The following is a 24,218-nucleotide window of genomic DNA, read 5'->3' as shown; positions in this document are numbered from 1 at the left end:
AATGTTCTTTGTTCGTCACTGAATTTTTATCCTTCAGGCTTATGACGAGACATTGAAAGCAGAGATATTCCTAGCAACTGCACTGGAACCTCCAAGGAAAGAAGCAATCCAAGCGGCTCTTAAAGAGCTTATATCCATTAAAGCTCTTAATGAAGATGAAAGCCTCACGCCGTTGGGACGAAGGCTTCTTCCAATACCATTGCCACCGAGATTAGCGAAAGCAGTTGTCTACTCTGTCATTATGGGGTAATTATTTTTATCTTTCTTGTGGATATTATTGGTTGTTTAAATCTTGTACCGGTCGTTCGGGTTTGTATTAAAGATCTAAGATTTTGTTTTTGCCGGAAAAAAGGGAAAAAACTCAAGGCTAAAATTTCATTGTGTAAAATTTTGATTGCTTATTATGATTTTTGAGAAAAACTAGTTCAAGTTTCTTACTGTTTTAAAAATAGAGTTAAGAGAAAGAGTCAAACTTTAGCGTAAAGAGCGAGGCGTTGAGGAGGAAAAGCCCCTTTCATATATGGAGTAATTTCTGTTCGTTTTAAGTTTTAATGTTGCTCTTTACTTTCATTTAAGAAAAAACTTGTTTTTTTCATTTAATCTTTAAATGGGACATGTACTGACTGGCAAGAAATCTCTGACACATGGTCGCTAATTTGTCAAGAATATAGAATTTTTTTTTTTATTTCTGCTTTTACGAAGAGTCAAAAAACAGCTCAAAATTTAGGGAAATGCGGTTTTTTTAGTTCTAGAAATGAGAAGACTGAGCATATATTTTGAAAATCAAGAAAGGGTTAAGTTGCCTCCCCCCCCAATTCCCTACCCTTCTCTGATAATTTTTTAAAATGATACAAGATACTTTCTCTCTCTTTCTGAAACCCAATTTCTTGTTCCCAATATTTGGACAATATATAGAAAATTTCCTGCTATTTTTCTATGTCTTTAATTAGTCACTTAGAAATTTAAGATCTTTTCTATTTTCTACCTTTAATTGTCGGTTTTTTATTACTTGCCTTATCTTGCCTGATATTATTAAAAATTTCATTTGTTACTATGTCTCTTGTGGGTACTTAAGACATTTCAGAACAGTAAATATATCCTAGGAAATTTAGGTAATGTGACTACAATCGAGTTTCTAGTTCCGAGAAGTTGGGGAGATTTAAGAGTAGCAATATCTTGAGACAATACGATTGAACTGGATATGTTTGCTGTATTTGCTACCGGAAAATTTCTTTAAAAATCAAAAGATACAGGCCAGGGTTGCCAACCTGCACCCTTTTTGTGTGAAATGCACTCTTTTTCATCAGAGGGGAGGCAGAAGAGGGAAGTGAATATTTTTGTACTTGCACTCTTTTTAAGCAAAACAGTTCAAAATAGGGATGAAACCTTTTTATTGACAGTGAATAGATATAAAATTATTTAACTGGATGTTTCGAACACATATACAGTGTTCATCATCAGCAGTAAAACTAAAAGACATGATTAAAAATAAACAAAATTTATACCTAATAAACTAATTACATATAGTTTATTGCTCTTATTTTTTTCAATGCAACAGCGGAGCGAATCTCTTTGACCTTTTCGGTTCCGGTTCATTAGAATTATCTGAAATATTACGTGGACAGAGGTCATTGCTCTTAAGTGAGGTGATATATTCTTTATTTGACCTTAGTAAATTATCATAAATTGAGTTCAATCCAAATTTACCTGTATCTCTGTTTATGGAATTATTCTTGAATAAATTTTATTAAATTTCGATTGTTCCCTAGAAATCAAAAAAACATTTTCAAACAAAATAAAATGATTTGGAAAATTAAAGATATGTTCCGAGAGGGCCGACGTGAAATCTTCAGGTTTGGTATTCTGCTGTTACCTTTTGAAGTTACCTTTTGAGCAAAAATCACTCTTTTTTTGGCCTGTATTTACATTCTCTTTAGACGTCGGCGGTTGGCAACCCTGCTACAGGCTGTATAATTGCCTATGTTTTTGCAGAGCTTCGAAGTTTTATATAAGATATTTTTTTTTTAGTTTGTTTATATCTTTTTTTAAACAATTTAACTTATTTAAATTAACCTGCCAATTTTAATGAACATATATACTTTGTCCCCTTGTGTGCTGATTGTGCGATGCTGTACCCGTAAGGGTAGGGGTTCGAGTCTTTGCGTCGCTGATTATTGAGTTTGGAACGAGGGTCAGCGGCGTGACTCTTTAAGCTCAGTCGGATTGGACTAAGCTCCAAATGGTACCTGGAGGAATCTGGGGAGAAAACACGGGAAGTGTCGGAGGATTTGCCTAACTACTCATTCCACTCCCGGCCGAAGGCTGGGAATTAGGCGATTGGTACCTGCACTGCGCGGACCTTTTTCTGCATGCGTAAAAGTTGTTATTTAAGAACATATATTTTGGCAGCATAAAGCATTACATAATTAAACTGAGCGTTGAAGATGTTCTTACTATATGGCAGATCATTTATTTTTAATTAGTTCATATGTATTTCCGAAAAAAGAAGTTTTTCTATGTAAATCCAAGAGTCATGTTTAAACCAAAGACGTACAGAAATAAAGTCTTATAATAATTCCAACTTAAAATGAACAGAAATTCTATCGAAAGATATAACAGAAATCACATCAAATATACAGATTAATAATACATTCATCTAGGTAAAGTTTTTCAAAGTAAAGTAAAGAGTCGTATTTAAACCAAAGATGAACAGAAATAAAGTCCTCTAATAATTCCAACTTAAAACGAACAGAAATTATAGTGAAAGAAATTACAGAAATCACATCAAATATACAGATAGCAGATGCTGCTATAAATGAATAAATAAATTGTAAGACGAACAGAAATTAAAATGAATAGTCAAGTCAAGCTTAAAATGAACATAAATTAAAATGAATAGTCGAGTCAAGTTTAAAACGAACAGAAACTATCGCAAACTGGAGTAGGGCTTCTGCCGCCTGAACATTCTGAATGCTACAGCGTCATTTGCACTTTACTTTAACGATTTGCGTTTTGAGGCGTGCGATTTTATTTGTCATAACGCCATAACAAGGCTAACTAAGTCTTGCGAATAAGAGCGGTGTTACACCCCCACCCTCTTAAAACCTCGCTTCGATTGTCATTTGCGTTTTATTCAAATTGATATATATTTTGAGCAGTTGAGTTTTACTTGTAAAAAAAATAAAATAAAATTGACAAAAAAATAAATAACAAATCACCATAATAATTAACACGGCTGACCGTCTAACGGTATACACTATTCAAGTATTTCCTTCTCTCCTTCCACTTCTTTTTTCCTATTTTTAATTATTTGTTGGTACTATATATTTCTGAATCTGTTTACTATTCCTGAAAACCTGCTACGTTGTTATTTCTATAGTAGACTTTTTTGTTGTCCCGTGTTTTTCTTAAAAGTAAGTAATAATTATTCCAGCACACAGAACGGACAGAGCCCAAATCTGAGGTTCCTTCAAAGGACCTCTTATCTGAAAAATTGAGAAAAGGGTCTAAAAATTCAGTCGTTTCTGATATTTTCCACTCGACTTTCTCACATTCTATTAAAGTTGTAGCCGGTCCTTATTACGCATTAGAAAATTACATATGGGTAGATTCGCATTCTATTAAAGATGTAGCCGGTCCTTATTACGCATTAGGAAATTGAATATGGGTAGATTCACATTCTATTAAAGATGTAGCCGGTCCTTATTACGCATTAGAAAATTGAATATGGGTAGATTCGCATTCTATTAAAGAAGTAGCCGGTCCTTATTACGCATTAGAAAATTGCATATGGGTAGATTCACATTCTATTAAAGATGTAGCCAGTGTAGATTCACATTGTATTGAAGATGTAGCCGGTCCTTATTACGCATTAGAAAATTGCATATGGGTAGATTCACATTCTATTAAAGATGTAGCCGGTCCTTATTACGCATTAGAAAATTGCATATGGGTAGATTCACATTCTATTAAAGATGTAGCCGGTGTAGATGCGCATTGTATTAGACATGTAGCCGGTCCTTATTACGCATTAGAAAATTGCATATGGGTAAGTATAACAGTTCAAAATAGGAATGAAACCTTTTAATAGACAGTGAATAGATATACAAATTTTTAACTGGATATTTCGAGCACATATACAGTGTTCATCATCAGCAGTAAAGCATCATCAGAGTATTACTGCTCATGATGAACACTTTATCTGTGTTCGAAATATCCAGTTAAATTTTTTTTTATACCTGTTCACCGTCTATTAAAAGGTTTCATCCCTATTTTGAACTTATCGTCATAATATACTTTCGTCCTATATAATACTTTCGTCATGGAAAGGCAGTGTGGTCTTCGAAGTTATCTATACATATGGGTAGATTCACATTCTAATAAAGATGTAGCCGGTTCTTATTACGGATTTGAAAATTATATATCTACCCATATACCCATATCCGATTTCCTACCCATATGCAGTTTTCTACCCATATGCAATTTTCTACCCATATGCAATTTTCTAATGCGTAATAAGGACCGGCTACATATTTAATACAATGTGAATCTACACCGGCTACATCTTTAATAGAATGTGATTCTATACGTATGCAATTTACTAATGCATAATAAGGACCGGCTACATCTTTATTACAATGTGAATCTACACCGGCTACATCTTTAATAGAATGTGAATCTACCCATATGCGATTTTCTAATGCGTAATAAGGACTGGCTACATCATTAATAGAATGTGAATCCACCCATATGTAATTTTCTAATCCGTAGTAAGGACCGGCTACATCTTTAATAGAATTTGAATCTACTCATATGTAATTTTCTAATCCGTAATTAAGACCGGCTACATCTTTAATAGAATGTGAATCTACCCATATGTAATTTTCTAATCTTTAATAAGGACCGGCTGCATGTTTAATAGAATGTGAATCCACCCATATGTAATTTTCTAAACCGTAACAAGGACCGGCTACATCTTTATTAGAATGTGAATCTACCCATATGCGATTTTCTAATTCATAATAAGGACCGCCTTCATCTTTAATATCTCGCCAAATATTTGCTCCAAATACCACTACTGAAACGCAACTCTAGATTGGTGAACAACTGTTGTTGGATATTTTCCATTCGACTTTCGCACATTCCATTAAATATGTAACCGGTCCTTATTACGGATTAGAAAATTACATATGTGTAGATCTTGGGCCAGTCCTTTGCCTCGGAATCTTGAGATTGTCACTAGATTTCCAATATTTTGCCAATTTTTTATTTTTTTTTCCGAAGCTGTGTACTTTTTAAGACATTGCAATAAACGTGTGCAATGCGGACCGTACCATAGGCTATCAAGTTGTTGGATTATCAAGTTGTATATATATATATATATATATATATATATATATATATATATATATATATATATATATATATATATATCATGAAAAGAGAAATCACCAATGCAACAGCACAAACACAAAAAAAAAGAGAGACAGAAGGAGAAAAGGTAGAATGTTTTCCTAAATTAGTAATTAATATAGACCAGCACTTGAATGAGGCCTTAACCCTACTCATCCATACAATCACATAGGTCAAACAGCATAGCCATACACAATCAACCATAAAGAATAATCCATGGACAGGCAGTCATGTCGTCAATAAGTATAAGTCGTCATTTACCAAACAATAGAAAAAATAATATAGACAAATAATTCAGAGGCAACACCCAACATAAGGGCTCATCAGGAGAATACACTGGCCTATATAGGGTTTCGCCACTCTAAATTCTCTACCCAGCACAGTGTTGTGGCTACCACAGAATATCCATGGCATCCCCGCGTCAGGTATCACCCCCAAAATATATGCCTATGAAAGAAAAAAAAAAACAGCAAATGTAAAACAACCAAGTAAAATCAAAACAAGCTTATCCTTTTAATATATCCCTCCCTTTAGCAACAATAGGTAAACTAAATATTATAAATTTTACCAAATCACAAATATTAACACATTGCAAAAAACCTGAATGAACTAAACAATTATAGAATTCATCTTTACCATGTGGCTAATTTTTAAGAAAATCCGCTTAATTAGAAACACAATTCAAAATAAATGGCGCTGCGACAACATTTCTCGAACCTCCGAAATTAGTTGAAAATTTCTTTAAGTATTTCTAGATAATTCTTTTGATATTTATTTAAAAGTTCGTTATAATGAAAACTAAATTTTTTAAATTGCCAAGTTAATTTATTTGCAGAAAAACCTCTTGATATCAATTTTTGGCTTAAGATTTTACATCTATTTTAAAATCAATATAATTACTACAAATCCTTGCATAACGAAGTAACTGTGAGAAAAACGCTGAATATGTGATATTTGAGTGTATATTACTTTCAGGGAATGGGAAACTAATCACTTCAAAATCAAAATCATCCTTTTTATTATACATTTTAAAACTTAATTTATTATTATCACAAATATCAATATTTAAATCTAAGAAATGATCTTCATGACCAGCGCCATGACTAGGCTCAAGAATAAGCTCTGATGGATATATATTTTTAGAAATATTAATGAAATCCTTACAATTTAAGACCAAAATATCATCTAAATATCTTTTATTATTTGACAGAGCATGTTTTAAATTAATTGGATTATTCTTATCCATCATATATTTATATTCTAGTTGACTTAAAAACAAGTCAGCTATAAATGCTGATATATATACATATATATATATATATATACTAGCTGTTGGGGTGGCGCTTCGCGCCACCCCAACACCTAGTTGGTGGGGGCGCTTCGCGCCCCCCCCCCCCAAGCCCCCCCGCGCGCGTAAGTCGTTACGCGCCATATTAGTTACGCGCCATTGTAGTTGTATATATATATATATATATATATATATATATATATATATATATATATATATATATATATATATATATATATATATATATATATATATATATGTTTTTAACTACGTAAAACTTGCGAATATACAACATTCTTTGCTGTCCCATTGTCTGTGCATATAAATAGATTGTCAGGTTTACCGACTCTTGAACATGCAACATATAATGGTCCATGGGAAAACAATCCGTATTCAGATCTATACCTCATGATTCTAATGATTGCCCTTGAGCTTTGTTGATGGTGATTGCTAATCGACCATTCCCTGAGTCGCCATCGTCATTTATATATCCCCCTGTGCACCCCGGCGTCCCCTTTGTAGTTATGTCCCTGTGTCCCGGTCGTCATTTATATTCCCTGTGTCCCGGTCGTCATTTGTGTCCCGGTGTTCCAGTCTGTGATTTCTCTTTGAGTGTCCCGGGCGTCATTTATATTCCTTGTGTCCCGGTGTCCCGGTCGTGATTTATATCCCCCTGTGCCCCCCGGCGTCCCCATTGTAGTTGTGTCCCTGTGTCCCGGTCGTCATTTATATTCCCTGTGTCCCGGTCGTCATTTGTATCCCGGTGTCCCGGTCTGTATATACATTCGTTTTTTAGTTTTGTTTTTCTCCTTTATTTTTTTCCTTTTTTCTTTTTTTTCTTTTATAGTTTATTTAGATTTTTAGATTTTTTAGTTTTTTTATTAGTTTTTAGTTTTTTTGTAGTTTTTACCATTTTTTTAGTTTTTTTAGTTTTTTTTTTACTTATGTCCTGGTCGTCATTTATACTCCCTGTGTCCCGGTCGTCATTTGTGTCTCGGTGCTTTGTTGATTGCTAATTTATATTATATTTATATTTATATTTTTTATATTTATTAATATTTTTTTAGTTTTCTTTTTCTCTTATTTTTCAGTTTTTTCCTTTTTTTTTAGTTTTTTCTTTTTTAGTTTTTAGTTTGTTTTTTTTACCTTTTTTTAGTTTTTTTAGTTTTTTTAGTTTTTTAGCTTTTTTAGTTTTTTATTAGTTTTTAGTTTTTTTTTAGTTTTTGCCTTTTTTTAGTTTTTTCAGTTTTTTTTAGTTTTTAGTTTTTTACCTTTTTTTAGTTTTTTTTAGTTTTTTAGCTTTTTTAGTTTTTTTTCTTTTTAGTTTTTTTTGTAGTTTTTACCTTTTTTAGTTTTTTTTCTTCTTTTGTATTAGTGTGAAATAATTCAGACGTCATATGCGGACAAACACGACGTCACTCGACAGACAGACAGACAGACATAACCCACAAACAACTTATTTTTATATATATTTATTCATATTTTTTTAGTTTTCTTTTTCTCTTTTATTTTTCAGTTTTTTCCTTTTTTTTAGTTTTTTTCTTTTTTAGTTTTTAGTTTTTTTTAGTTTTTTACCTTTTTTTAGTTTTTTTTAGTTTTTTTAGTTTTTTAGCTTTTTTAGTTTTTTTATTAGTTTTTATTTTTTTTGTAGTTTTTGCCTTTTTTTATTTTTTTCAGTTTTTTTTTAGTTATTAGATTTTTACCTTTTTTTAGTTTTTTTTAGTTTTTTAGCTTTTTTAGTTTTTTTTTCTTTTTAGTTTTTTTTGTAGTTTTTACCTTTTTTAGTTTTTTTCTTCTTTTGTATTAGTGTGAAATAATTCAGACGTCATATGCGAACAAACATGACGTCACCTGATCCATCCACAGATCCACACACAGACAACTTATTTTTATATATATATAGATATATATATATATATATATATATATATATATATATATATATATATATATATATATATATATATATATATATATATATGTATGTATGTATATATTTTATATCGTACATTATATACTGTTTTCCTACTACTGTTAATTTGTTAAGTTTTAATATCTTTCATGATATACTATTTGACTTAAACGGTGGTGTCAGTGGCGGGGGGGGGGTGTATTTGCCTCTTCCCTCAAGATTTTCTGCTCTCTCCCCTAGGTTTTGAAAAATGCCTCTTTTTGGTATTTTTATTGGTATATGGAAAAAATTTAAATCAAAAACATTGCCACTCCTACTAGATTTAAAAAAATATATTTTCGTCCTCTATCCATATTATTTCCATGAAATTTAACCACTGTTTAACTAACTTTGATGATCTATTATCTTAATTCTAAGCAGTGGTTTCAATCAGGGCGGGGGGCTGTGTATCATCAACACAATTTTTTTGCCTCTTCCCATAGATTTGAGCGATATTTTTTTTTGTATTTTCATTAGAAAATGTTTTCTTGGATAGGTCTTCTTTCAGGAAAAAAAAAATTAAACTTCATTAAAATCCCCCCTCCGATAGATATTGAAAAGTGCATTTTCGTCTTCCACTCCTGAATATCTGTGAATTGACAATACTGTTTCTAAATCACCTTTCTAAAAACTACTTTCTTCTGTTTAATTACTTTCTGAAACATCTGTTTCTCTTTCCTTTTCCTCGCTTATTGTCTTCTTTTTTATTTCATATTCGATAATTCTAATCTAATTTTTCCAGAAGTCACTATATTATTATTTTTTAGTATTTTGTATTGCTAAATGTCGCGTGTTTTTCTCATGAATACGAGAGTCTTACCTTTATATACGGTTTTCTCACTCGTATTTATTTCCTTAGGAATTATTAAACGTCTGTGGGAAGTGTTTTTCGTGGAATCCGAGTGTAATAAATCATTCCAAATGTAGGAAGTGGGATTTCTAGGCTTTTCTAGAAATGACACTGACTTAAGGGAAATAATTCTTAGAAATTTTTTTTTCTCTACACCAATCCTTAGGATTACAGTTTCGGGTCACAGAATAAGTGAGATGTAGATGAAACTTTGTGTGCCTTTTTGTATTCAGCTTTCAATTTTTACAGTATTTTGCGCTATTCCTAATGCTGCAAAGGTTAAAATAATATACAAACGGTTTACTTGTTAATATTACTGAAATTTATGATCTTTTAAAACTTTTCAACTTTTTGTATACTATTTGAATATGAAACTTGACTATTTTGAATAAATCATTCCAAATGTAGGAAGTGGGATTTCTAGGCTTTTCTAGAAATGACACTGACTTAAGGGAAACAATTCTTAGAAATTTTTTTTCTCTACACCAATCCTTAGGATTACAGTTTCGGGTCACAGAATAAGTGAGATGTAGATGAAACTTTGTGTGCCTTTTTGTATTCAGCTTTCAATTTTTACAGTATTTTGCGCTATTCCTAATGCTGCAAAGGTTAAAATAATATACAAACGGTTTACTTGTTAATATTACTGAAATTTATGATCTTTTAAAATTTTTCAACTTTTTGTATACTATTTGAATAGGCTGGCTTATTTGAAAAAGTCATTATACAAAATTTCTTGGGAGTAGTCAGAAACATCCAAAAAATGCTATAGGTCTTTATTTACGTACTTTGCTTGTAGTTATGGGACTGGGGGAGGGTCCCACTCTTATGTAGAGCCATAGTCTCTCTTGTTTTTGTATTTTTTTTTGAAAATCACGCATAAATTGTGAAAGGATTCCTTGGAATCCTTTTGAATCTCTTAAGAGTCTGAGCGATTTTTCTAAAATCTCTTTGGAATCTCTGTAATTTGGATCTCCTCGGGATTACAAAATAGGTTTGTAACTTAGAAAAGTGAGATAAAGATGAAACTTTTTGTTCTTTATGAAAAAAAAATCTAGGGCTATCATACTCAATAACACTGGTGGATCCAGGGCTGGGTTGGAGACCCTCCCTCAAAAATTTTATATGACACCCTCATTTCTTGTTTTCCCCCCTGTTTTTCCCTCTTGTTCTTAAATAAATGTGTCAGTATCAATTTGATCAATTATTGGTGCCCTTATCACATTGCCCCCCCCAAGATTTGGTTCTAGATACAACCCTGCTCAATAGCATGGTTTAAGCTGATTCATCTTGCGATCTTATATTATTTACGGTCAGAATTCTCTTCACTCTTCACTTCTTCTTCTTTACTTGCTCTCTTCTTCTTTCACTTGATTTTTTAGTTTTTTGTCCCTTACTATTTTCAATTTCACTTGAAAACTATTTTCAATGTCAAATTGAAAATCTCAAGCTAAGATTCCATGCTTAAAACCTTTCTCCTGCTACAAACATTCATATTTAATTTTGAAATCTAAAAACTGTATGTATAAATCGTACATTAAATTTGGAATATAGGTTTTTACTCGATTTCGTTGATTTTACTCAGTTCTAGTAGAAAACATCTAGATAGCTAATAAGTGTGATATTATCGAACAAATCTATATAATAAAACCTTTTATTTCCTGAGAACATACTACCGGATGCTGGTGAAAAGTTATTGCTGTTTACTAGAGAATAAAAGTAGCTAGCAAAGAGCTGTGTTAGAAAGAGGAGTCATTTACCAGCCAGGGGAGAATTTACTTTTTATGTATCTAAATCTCGTTCTTTGAGCAGGTATTTCCTAATTTTGTAGTTTTTCTAATTCCTAACATTTTGCTTAATTTCTTTGAGAAAGCGTGAACCTTTGCGTTTTTCATCATTATTATCAATCTTTTACAGTTAGGGGTAGATACAGAATTTATGTTTAGGGGAAAAGGGCATCAACGAAACTTGGTTTCCGTAATGGTATTTTCGCTCTTCCTCCCCCTTTAATCAGTGTGACGTTTGATTATAGTGGGGATAAGTGCCCCTGTGTTCTCTGGAGCAGCCTCTGTTCAGTGTCATAGTCCATTTGAATGGTGATCCTATGCCGATCTAACTATGCACTTATGCCTAGATGGATATCTGATCAGGCTTGTGTTTATGCATGTAGTATAGCCAAACAGCACTTACAACGCCACTTATGAGTTCCGAAATGACACGGAGACGGCATAATTTTGAATCTGAGACACCAAGTCCCAGACCCTAGAACCGTATATCTGGCTGCAATTGGCTGCCAGATTGATCTCATTCCTCTTTGATCTCATTATCCCCCTCTGTTTTGTTTTCAAGAGCTTGATTTACGTAACCAAACCTTCAAAATTCAGTTATACCTTTATAGTTGCAACAATTCAAAGATAATAGGAAACAAATGGATTTGGAAACTAGAGGGGGTTTTGGAGATAAATCAATTCTATTTCTTTTTTATGACTTTTTATGTCTATTTCTTTTTTTTATGTCTGTGCTGTTACGCTTAAATGTTCTGCTGGTATTTATTAATCAAGCCCCCTCTATTTTTGGTTTCGAAATGATTTGCTATTCATCTATCCAATTGGCCAGTGGTCTCACGTGGAATTTGAGGGTTATTCCTTCCTTTCCTAGATTTTGGAAAACAAATCTATTTTTGTGTATTTACTTTGGAAAAATCGTTCTCTCCCTTTATTTATAAATTTTGATTTGTATATTTGGCTGCAATTTGTTTTAGCCAAACACCTGCAAAATGTAATCTCCTCTGTGGCTAAGTATTGTATAATTCCTCTTTGATCTCATTATCCCCCTCTGTTTTGTTTTCAAGAGCTTGATTTACATATCCAAACCTTCAAAATTCAGTTAGACCTTTAGAGTTGCAACAATTCAAAGATAATAGGAAACAAATGGATTTGGAAACTAGAGGGGGTTTTGGAGATGAATCATTTCTATGTATCTTCTCCAAGTCATCGAAATCCTGTTCTAAGCTTTTCCAAGTAAAAACACAAACTTAACTATAAAATCAGGATAAGAACAGAAGTTGTATTCAATTGTTGAATAAAGTATAAATGGTCTTTGTGGCCAGAAAAAACTATTTGTAATTATGTTTTTTTGTTTGAGCTGGTGAAATAATGTGATATTTTCCTACCCAGTTTGTCATTTTGGTGATTTTTGGGGTGGGTATATAGATTTTGTACTTTGTTTGTATTTAATATATTATTAGGTCTAGTATATTGCATTTTTTTTGTATTTGTATCACCCCCCCATCTAGAATTTTGTTTAAAATAGGTGGGTTAAGGCCAGGCTTACTATTGATGTAACATGACGCAAGGGGTTAAACCCAAGTGTTGTAAGAGGTGTCCATAATGCTTGTCCATAATGTTTATAATGTGTGACAAAGCCTATTTTAATCCTATTTGCCATTCTTTTTCATTTTTGAAAATTTTACCAACCTTAATTGTTGACGCAATTTAGAATATATTAAAAAAAGAATATTGCACAATATAATCAAACTTAGGCAGGTAGGTCCTATTGGTCTCTCTTGAGAGAGAGCACATAGGCTACAGTGAGGCCCGCTGTGATACCACCAATTTAATCAAAAAGATACTACTTAAATTAATAGTGATTATGTCGTGGATTAGTTATTTTTATATATTTTCATATCACAACATCAGAGCCAAAAATCTGCTAGTAAGTTCATATACCATGTTATTTATGTATATACAACATAGCTACAAAGCACCTTATTCCACAGAAATAAGGGTTTTGGTGTTAACTGTCATGTATAACTTCTTCAAAAAATAATACCTATTGAATCATATATTATGGTGCAACATATGCAGTATGGTGCAACATATGGTGCAGCATATATTATATATTATGGTAAATCATATATTATGGTGCAACTCAGTTAGAACTACTAGTAAGTTCATAAGGTGCAATAACATGTTTTTGATGTTCGCACCAGAACAAAAGAAATTGAAATTTGAAATGCTTGTTTTAAAATTAATAGCCCCTAGGTTGTTTTCCCCAACAGTTAAGTTCGTACCATAGTGGTGAATATGTTTTTTTTTTTGGTGATAGCTTTCTTTTTTTCAGAAAAAGCATATATTGTAGTATAAACTAATTCATTCATACTCGTGCCAGAACAAGAACACTTCTTAAAAAAAAGAAAAAAAAAACGTTTTCGAAAAACAAAAAACATCTTTGTACCATAGACACTTCTTTACTTCGTAAGGAGACAGACGTAGGCAGTGATGCTATATTTTATACCCAAACCACATCAAAGTCACATTTGTTGACAAAAAAGCCAAGTTTTATGAATGATCAAGGTATACAAGTATGTGAGGGGGGGGAGTTACCGGGTTGACCCTCCCCCCAATTTTTATTAATTTAAAAAAGGTAAAAAAAAAACTGCTATAAGCTAATGTTGATGTAATTTTTATTTTTTTGTAACCCTAACCTCGGTAAAAATACCCCACCCTGATATGGGGTTTTCCTGATTTTAGCGACAGTACTTTATTTTAATACAAAATAGTTACAAAGCACCTTATTCCACAGAAGTAATGGTTTTAGTGTTTATTGTCAGGTGTAACTTAAAGAAACAATACCTTTTGAATTATATATTATGGTGCAACTTTAGAAAAAAATGCATCGGGTCTATTCATCTTTTGTTCCTGCATCTAAAAGCCATCATAAATTCCAAACTTTATCTATACAGCATATTGCATAAACAGATTCTGACTACTTATTAAATAAAAAAAAACAAGTTTTTTAAATGAAAGTAAGGAGCAACACTAAACTTAAGACGAACAGAAATTACTCCGTATATGAAAAGGGCTTTTCCTCCTCAACGCCCCGCTCTTTACGCTGAAGTTTGATTCTTTCTCTTAACTCTATTTTCAAAACAGTAAGAAACTTTAGTGTAAAGAGCGGGGCGTTGAGGAGGAAAAGCCCCTTTCATATACGGAGTAATTTCTGTTCGTTTTAAGTTTTAATGTTGCTCCTTACTTTCATTTAAAAAAAACTTGTTTTTTTATTTAATTTATGGATGTTTTTTGAATTAATGCATGTTTTGAACTTGGCTCTCCGCACATAAATAATTAAAACGAAATTTGTATATTAATTAATTGCAATTAATCAGAAGATTTTTAGAAAAAGGAGCGAGGGAGGAGGCCTAGTTGCCCTCCAAGTTTTTGATTACTTAAAAAAAGCGACTAGAACCTTTGATTTTTTACAAACGTTTTCATTGGTAAAAAATATACGTAACTTACGAATTAATTTCCGTAACGAACTTCTATATTCGTATGTTTTTATTGCGTATATGAGGGGGTTCAACCATCGTCTATACCTCGCTCTTTACAGTAAAGCTTAGATTTTGTCCCAATTCCTTAAGAATGACCTCTGGTCAACACGTCACAAATGTCAACATGAATCAATTAAATAAAGCGTAAAATTTTTATTTGAAACTATATTTTCACCTCATTTAATACCTGTTTTTTAAGCTGACAAGAATCAGCTAAATGATGCTAATTTTCAAATTAGCATCATAAAATTCCAAATTCTATCTATACAATATATTGCATTTAAGCTGACAAGAATCAGCTAAATGATGCTAATTTTCAAATTAGCATCATAAAATTTCAAATTCTATCTATACAATATATTGCATTTAAGCTGACAAGAATCAGCTAAATGATGCTAATTTTCAAATTCGTATCATAAAATTCCAAATTCTATCTATACAATATATTGCATTTAAGCTGACAAGAATCAGATAAATGATGCTAATTTTCAAATTCGCATCATAAAATTCCAAATTCTATCTATACAATATATTGCATTTAAGCTGACAAGAATCAGATAAATGATGCTAATTTTCAAATTCGCATCATAAAATTCCAAATTCTATCTATACAATATATTGCATTTAAGCTGACAAGAATCAGCTAAATGATGCTAATTTTCAAATTAGCATCATAAAATTCCAAATTCTATCTATACAATATATTGCATTTAAGCTGACAAGAATCAGCTAAATGATGCTAATTTTCAAATTAGCATCATAAAATTCCAAATTCTATCTATACAATATATTGCATTTAAGCTGACAAGAATCAGCTAAATGATGCTAATTTTCAAATTCGCATCATAAAATTCCAAATTCTATCTATACAATATATTGCATTTAAGCTGACAAGAATCAGATAAATGATGCTAATTTTCAAATTCGCATCATAAAATTCCAAATTCTATCTATACAATATATTGCATTTAAGCTGACAAGAATCAGCTAAATGATGCTAATTTTCAAATTCGCATCATAAAATTCCAAATTCTATCTATACAATATATTGCATTTAAGCTGACAAGAATCAGCTAAATGATGCTAATTTTCAAATTAGCATCATAAAATTCCAAATTCTATCTATACAATATATTGCATTTAAGCTGACAAGAATCAGCTAAATGATGCTAATTTTCAAATTCGCATCATAAAATTCCAAATTCTATCTATACAATATATTGCATTTAAGCTGACAAGAATCAGCTAAATGATGCTAATTTTCAAATTAGCATCATAAAATTCCAAATTCTATCTATACAATATATTGCATTTAAGCTGACAAGAATCAGCTAAATGATGCTAATTTTCAAATTCGCATCATAAAATTCCAAATTCTATCTATACAATATATTGCATTTAAGCTGACAAGAATCAGCTAAATGATGCTAATTTTCAAATTCGCATCATAAAATTCCAAATTCTATCTATACAATATATTGCATTTAAGCTGACAAGAATCAGATAAATGATGCTAATTTTCAAATTCGCATCATAAAATTCCAAATTCTATCTATACAATATATTGCATTTAAGCTGACAAGAATCAGCTAAATGATGCTAATTTTCAAATTAGCATCATAAAATTCCAAATTCTATCTATACAATATATTGCATTTAAGCTGACAAGAATCAGCTAAATGATGCTAATTTTCAAATTCGCATCATAAAATTCCAAATTCTATCTATACAATATATTGCATTTAAGCTGACAAGAATCAGCTAAATGATGCTAATTTTCAAATTAGCATCATAAAATTCCAAATTCTATCTATACAATATATTGCATTTAAGCTGACAAGAATCAGCTAAATGATGCTAATTTTCAAATTCGCATCATAAAATTCCAAATTCTATCTATACAATATATTGCATTTAAGCTGACAAGAATCAGCTAAATGATGCTAATTTTCAAATTAGCATCATAAAATTCCAAATTCTATCTATACAATATATTGCATTTAAGCTGACAAGAATCAGCTAAATGATGCTAATTTTCAAATTAGCATCATAAAATTCCAAATTCTATCTATACAATATATTGCATTTAAGCTGACAAGAATCAGCTAAATGATGCTAATTTTCAAATTCGCATCATAAAATTCCAAATTCTATCTATACAATATATTGCATTTAAGCTGACAAGAATCAGCTAAATGATGCTAATTTTCAAATTCGCATCATAAAATTCCAAATTCTATCTATACAATATATTGCATTTAAGCTGACAAGAATCAGATAAATGATGCTAATTTTCAAATTCGCATCATAAAATTCCAAATTCTATCTATACAATATATTGCATTTAAGCTGACAAGAATCAGCTAAATGATGCTAATTTTCAAATTAGCATCATAAAATTCCAAATTCTATCTATACAATATATTGCATTTAAGCTGACAAGAATCAGCTAAATGATGCTAATTTTCAAATTCGCATCATAAAATTCCAAATTCTATCTATACAATATATTGCATTTAAGCTGACAAGAATCAGCTAAATGATGCTAATTTTCAAATTAGCATCATAAAATTCCAAATTCTATCTATACAATATATTGCATTTAAGCTGACAAGAATCAGCTAAATGATGCTAATTTTCAAATTAGCATCATAAAATTCCAAATTCTATCTATACAATATATTGCATTTAAGCTGACAAGAATCAGCTAAATGATGCTAATTTTCAAATTAGCATCATAAAATTCCAAATTCTATCTATACAATATATTGCATTTAAGCTGACAAGAATCAGCTAAATGATGCTAATTTTCAAATTCGCATCATAAAATTCCAAATTCTATCTATACAATATATTGCATTTAAGCTGACAAGAATCAGCTAAATGATGCTAATTTTCAAATTAGCATCATAAAATTCCAAATTCTATCTATACAATATATTGCATTTAAGCTGACAAGAATCAGCTAAATGATGCTAATTTTCAAATTAGCATCATAAAATTCCAAATTCTATCTATACAATATATTGCATTTAAGCTGACAAGAATCAGCTAAATGATGCTAATTTTCAAATTAGCATCATAAAATTCCAAATTCTATCTATACAATATATTGCATTTAAGCTGACAAGAATCAGCTAAATGATGCTAATTTTCAAATTCGCATCATAAAATTCCAAATTCTATCTATACAATATATTGCATTTAAGCTGACAAGAATCAGCTAAATGATGCTAATTTTCAAATTAGCATCATAAAATTCCAAATTCTATCTATACAATATATTGCATTTAAGCTGACAAGAATCAGCTAAATGATGCTAATTTTCAAATTAGCATCATAAAATTCCAAATTCTATCTATACAATATATTGCATTTAAGCTGACAAGAATCAGCTAAATGATGCTAATTTTCAAATTAGCATCATAAAATTCCAAATTCTATCTATACAATATATTGCATTTAAGCTGACAAGAATCAGCTAAATGATGCTAATTTTCAAATTAGCATCATAAAATTCCAAATTCTATCTATACAATATATTGCATTTAAGCTGACAAGAATCAGCTAAATGATGCTAATTTTCAAATTCGCATCATAAAATTCCAAATTCTATCTATACAATATATTGCATTTAAGCTGACAAGAATCAGCTAAATGATGCTAATTTTCAAATTCGCATCATAAAATTCCAAATTCTATCTATACAATATATTGCATTTAAGCTGACAAGAATCAGCTAAATGATGCTAATTTTCAAATTAGCATCATAAAATTCCAAATTCTATCTATACAATATATTGCATTTAAGCTGACAAGAATCAGCTAAATGATGCTAATTTTCAAATTCGCATCATAAAATTCCAAATTCTATCTATACAATATATTGCATTTAAGCTGACAAGAATCAGCTAAATGATGCTAATTTTCAAATTAGCATCATAAAATTCCAAATTCTATCTATACAATATATTGCATTTAAGCTGACAAGAATCAGCTAAATGATGCTAATTTTCAAATTAGCATCATAAAATTCCAAATTCTATCTATACAATATATTGCATTTAAGCTGACAAGAATCAGCTAAATGATGCTAATTTTCAAATTAGCATCATAAAATTCCAAATTCTATCTATACAATATATTGCATTTAAGCTGACAAGAATCAGCTAAATGATGCTAATTTTCAAATTCGCATCATAAAATTCCAAATTCTATCTATACAATATATTGCATTTAAGCTGACAAGAATCAGCTAAATGATGCTAATTTTCAAATTAGCATCATAAAATTCCAAATTCTATCTATACAATATATTGCATTTAAGCTGACAAGAATCAGCTAAATGATGCTAATTTTCAAATTAGCATCATAAAATTCCAAATTCTATCTATACAATATATTGCATTTAAGCTGACAAGAATCAGCTAAATGATGCTAATTTTCAAATTAGCATCATAAAATTCCAAATTCTATCTATACAATATATTGCATTTAAGCTGACAAGAATCAGCTAAATGATGCTAATTTTCAAATTAGCATCATAAAATTCCAAATTCTATCTATACAATATATTGCATTTAAGCTGACAAGAATCAGCTAAATGATGCTAATTTTCAAATTAGCATCATAAAATTCCAAATTCTATCTATACAATATATTGCATTTAAGCTGACAAGAATCAGCTAAATGATGCTAATTTTCAAATTAGCATCATAAAATTCCAAATTCTATCTATACAATATATTGCATTTAAGCTGACAAGAATCAGCTAAATGATGCTAATTTTCAAATTAGCATCATAAAATTCCAAATTCTATCTATACAATATATTGCATTTAAGCTGACAAGAATCAGCTAAATGATGCTAATTTTCAAATTAGCATCATAAAATTCCAAATTCTATCTATACAATATATTGCATTTAAGCTGACAAGAATCAGCTAAATGATGCTAATTTTCAAATTAGCATCATAAAATTCCAAATTCTATCTATACAATATATTGCATTTAAGCTGACAAGAATCAGCTAAATGATGCTAATTTTCAAATTAGCATCATAAAATTCCAAATTCTATCTATACAATATATTGCATTTAAGCTGACAAGAATCAGCTAAATGATGCTAATTTTCAAATTAGCATCATAAAATTCCAAATTCTATCTATACAATATATTGCATTTAAGCTGACAAGAATCAGCTAAATGATGCTAATTTTCAAATTAGCATCATAAAATTCCAAATTCTATCTATACAATATATTGCATTTAAGCTGACAAGAATCAGCTAAATGATGCTAATTTTCAAATTAGCATCATAAAATTCCAAATTCTATCTATACAATATATTGCATTTAAGCTGACAAGAATCAGCTAAATGATGCTAATTTTCAAATTAGCATCATAAAATTCCAAATTCTATCTATACAATATATTGCATTTAAGCTGACAAGAATCAGCTAAATGATGCTAATTTTCAAATTCGCATCATAAAATTCCAAATTCTATCTATACAATATATTGCATTTAAGCTGACAAGAATCAGCTAAATGATGCTAATTTTCAAATTAGCATCATAAAATTCCAAATTCTATCTATACAATATATTGCATTTAAGCTGACAAGAATCAGCTAAATGATGCTAATTTTCAAATTAGCATCATAAAATTCCAAATTCTATCTATACAATATATTGCATTTAAGCTGACAAGAATCAGCTAAATGATGCTAATTTTCAAATTAGCATCATAAAATTCCAAATTCTATCTATACAATATATTGCATTTAAGCTGACAAGAATCAGCTAAATGATGCTAATTTTCAAATTAGCATCATAAAATTCCAAATTCTATCTATACAATATATTGCATTTAAGCTGACAAGAATCAGCTAAATGATGCTAATTTTCAAATTAGCATCATAAAATTCCAAATTCTATCTATACAATATATTGCATTTAAGCTGACAAGAATCAGCTAAATGATGCTAATTTTCAAATTAGCATCATAAAATTCCAAATTCTATCTATACAATATATTGCATTTAAGCTGACAAGAATCAGCTAAATGATGCTAATTTTCAAATTAGCATCATAAAATTCCAAATTCTATCTATACAATATATTGCATTTAAGCTGACAAGAATCAGCTAAATGATGCTAATTTTCAAATTAGCATCATAAAATTCCAAATTCTATCTATACAATATATTGCATTTAAGCTGACAAGAATCAGCTAAATGATGCTAATTTTCAAATTAGCATCATAAAATTCCAAATTCTATCTATACAATATATTGCATTTAAGCTGACAAGAATCAGCTAAATGATGCTAATTTTCAAATTAGCATCATAAAATTCCAAATTCTATCTATACAATATATTGCATTTAAGCTGACAAGAATCAGCTAAATGATGCTAATTTTCAAATTAGCATCATAAAATTCCAAATTCTATCTATACAATATATTGCATTTAAGCTGACAAGAATCAGCTAAATGATGCTAATTTTCAAATTAGCATCATAAAATTCCAAATTCTATCTATACAATATATTGCATTTAAGCTGACAAGAATCAGCTAAATGATGCTAATTTTCAAATTAGCATCATAAAATTCCAAATTCTATCTATACAATATATTGCATTTAAGCTGACAAGAATCAGCTAAATGATGCTAATTTTCAAATTAGCATCATAAAATTCCAAATTCTATCTATACAATATATTGCATTTAAGCTGACAAGAATCAGCTAAATGATGCTAATTTTCAAATTAGCATCATAAAATTCCAAATTCTATCTATACAATATATTGCATTTAAGCTGACAAGAATCAGCTAAATGATGCTAATTTTCAAATTAGCATCATAAAATTCCAAATTCTATCTATACAATATATTGCATTTAAGCTGACAAGAATCAGCTAAATGATGCTAATTTTCAAATTAGCATCATAAAATTCCAAATTCTATCTATACAATATATTGCATTTAAGCTGACAAGAATCAGCTAAATGATGCTAATTTTCAAATTAGCATCATAAAATTCCAAATTCTATCTATACAATATATTGCATTTAAGCTGACAAGAATCAGCTAAATGATGCTAATTTTCAAATTAGCATCATAAAATTCCAAATTCTATCTATACAATATATTGCATTTAAGCTGACAAGAATCAGCTAAATGATGCTAATTTTCAAATTAGCATCATAAAATTCCAAATTCTATCTATACAATATATTGCATTTAAGCTGACAAGAATCAGCTAAATGATGCTAATTTTCAAATTAGCATCATAAAATTCCAAATTCTATCTATACAATATATTGCATTTAAGCTGACAAGAATCAGCTAAATGATGCTAATTTTCAAATTAGCATCATAAAATTCCAAATTCTATCTATACAATATATTGCATTTAAGCTGACAAGAATCAGCTAAATGATGCTAATTTTCAAATTAGCATCATAAAATTCCAAATTCTATCTATACAATATATTGCATTTAAGCTGACAAGAATCAGCTAAATGATGCTAATTTTCAAATTAGCATCATAAAATTCCAAATTCTATCTATACAATATATTGCATTTAAGCTGACAAGAATCAGCTAAATGATGCTAATTTTCAAATTAGCATCATAAAATTCCAAATTCTATCTATACAATATATTGCATTTAAGCTGACAAGAATCAGCTAAATGATGCTAATTTTCAAATTAGCATCATAAAATTCCAAATTCTATCTATACAATATATTGCATTTAAGCTGACAAGAATCAGCTAAATGATGCTAATTTTCAAATTAGCATCATAAAATTCCAAATTCTATCTATACAATATATTGCATTTAAGCTGACAAGAATCAGCTAAATGATGCTAATTTTCAAATTAGCATCATAAAATTCCAAATTCTATCTATACAATATATTGCATTTAAGCTGACAAGAATCAGCTAAATGATGCTAATTTTCAAATTAGCATCATAAAATTCCAAATTCTATCTATACAATATATTGCATTTAAGCTGACAAGAATCAGCTAAATGATGCTAATTTTCAAATTAGCATCATAAAATTCCAAATTCTATCTATACAATATATTGCATTTAAGCTGACAAGAATCAGCTAAATGATGCTAATTTTCAAATTAGCATCATAAAATTCCAAATTCTATCTATACAATATATTGCATTTAAGCTGACAAGAATCAGCTAAATGATGCTAATTTTCAAATTAGCATCATAAAATTCCAAATTCTATCTATACAATATATTGCATTTAAGCTGACAAGAATCAGCTAAATGATGCTAATTTTCAAATTCGCATCATAAAATTCCAAATTCTATCTATACAATATATTGCATTTAAGCTGACAAGAATCAGCTAAATGATGCTAATTTTCAAATTAGCATCATAAAATTCCAAATTCTATCTATACAATATATTGCATTTAAGCTGACAAGAATCAGCTAAATGATGCTAATTTTCAAATTAGCATCATAAAATTCCAAATTCTATCTATACAATATATTGCATTTAAGCTGACAAGAATCAGCTAAATGATGCTAATTTTCAAATTAGCATCATAAAATTCCAAATTCTATCTATACAATATATTGCATTTAAGCTGACAAGAATCAGCTAAATGATGCTAATTTTCAAATTCGCATCATAAAATTCCAAATTCTATCTATACAATATATTGCATTTAAGCTGACAAGAATCAGCTAAATGATGCTAATTTTCAAATTCGCATCATAAAATTCCAAATTCTATCTATACAATATATTGCATTTAAGCTGACAAGAATCAGCTAAATGATGCTAATTTTCAAATTAGCATCATAAAATTCCAAATTCTATCTATACAATATATTGCATTTAAGCTGACAAGAATCAGCTAAATGATGCTAATTTTCAAATTAGCATCATAAAATTCCAAATTCTATCTATACAATATATTGCATTTAAGCTGACAAGAATCAGCTAAATGATGCTAATTTTCAAATTCGCATCATAAAATTCCAAATTCTATCTATACAATATATTGCATTTAAGCTGACAAGAATCAGCTAAATGATGCTAATTTTCAAATTAGCATCATAAAATTCCAAATTCTATCTATACAATATATTGCATTTAAGCTGACAAGAATCAGCTAAATGATGCTAATTTTCAAATTAGCATCATAAAATTCCAAATTCTATCTATACAATATATTGCATTTAAGCTGACAAGAATCAGCTAAATGATGCTAATTTTCAAATTAGCATCATAAAATTCCAAATTCTATCTATACAATATATTGCATTTAAGCTGACAAGAATCAGCTAAATGATGCTAATTTTCAAATTAGCATCATAAAATTCCAAATTCTATCTATACAATA

The 24,218-nt window shown here is 29.7% G+C and overlaps 1 protein-coding gene across 4 annotated transcripts in view; it reads left to right on the top strand.

Moving 5' to 3' along the window:
- LOC136034081 (ATP-dependent RNA helicase DHX30-like) overlaps nucleotides 1-24,218 on the top strand; it is a 204,513-nt gene that overhangs the window by 83,423 nt on the left and 96,872 nt on the right. For all 4 annotated transcript variants that reach the window (XM_065715201.1, XM_065715199.1, XM_065715200.1 and 1 more), the window contains exon 10: nucleotides 38-246. In XM_065715201.1, the coding sequence (XP_065571273.1) occupies nucleotides 38-246 (209 nt within the window). The remainder of the gene's footprint in view (nucleotides 1-37; nucleotides 247-24,218) is intronic.

Source organism: Artemia franciscana, chromosome 12, assembly GCF_032884065.1.
Source record: "Artemia franciscana chromosome 12, ASM3288406v1, whole genome shotgun sequence".
Lineage (NCBI taxonomy): Eukaryota > Metazoa > Arthropoda > Branchiopoda > Anostraca > Artemiidae > Artemia > Artemia franciscana.
The sequence above is the reverse complement of the archived record's forward strand: the minus strand, read 5'-3'. Positions and strand labels throughout refer to the sequence as shown.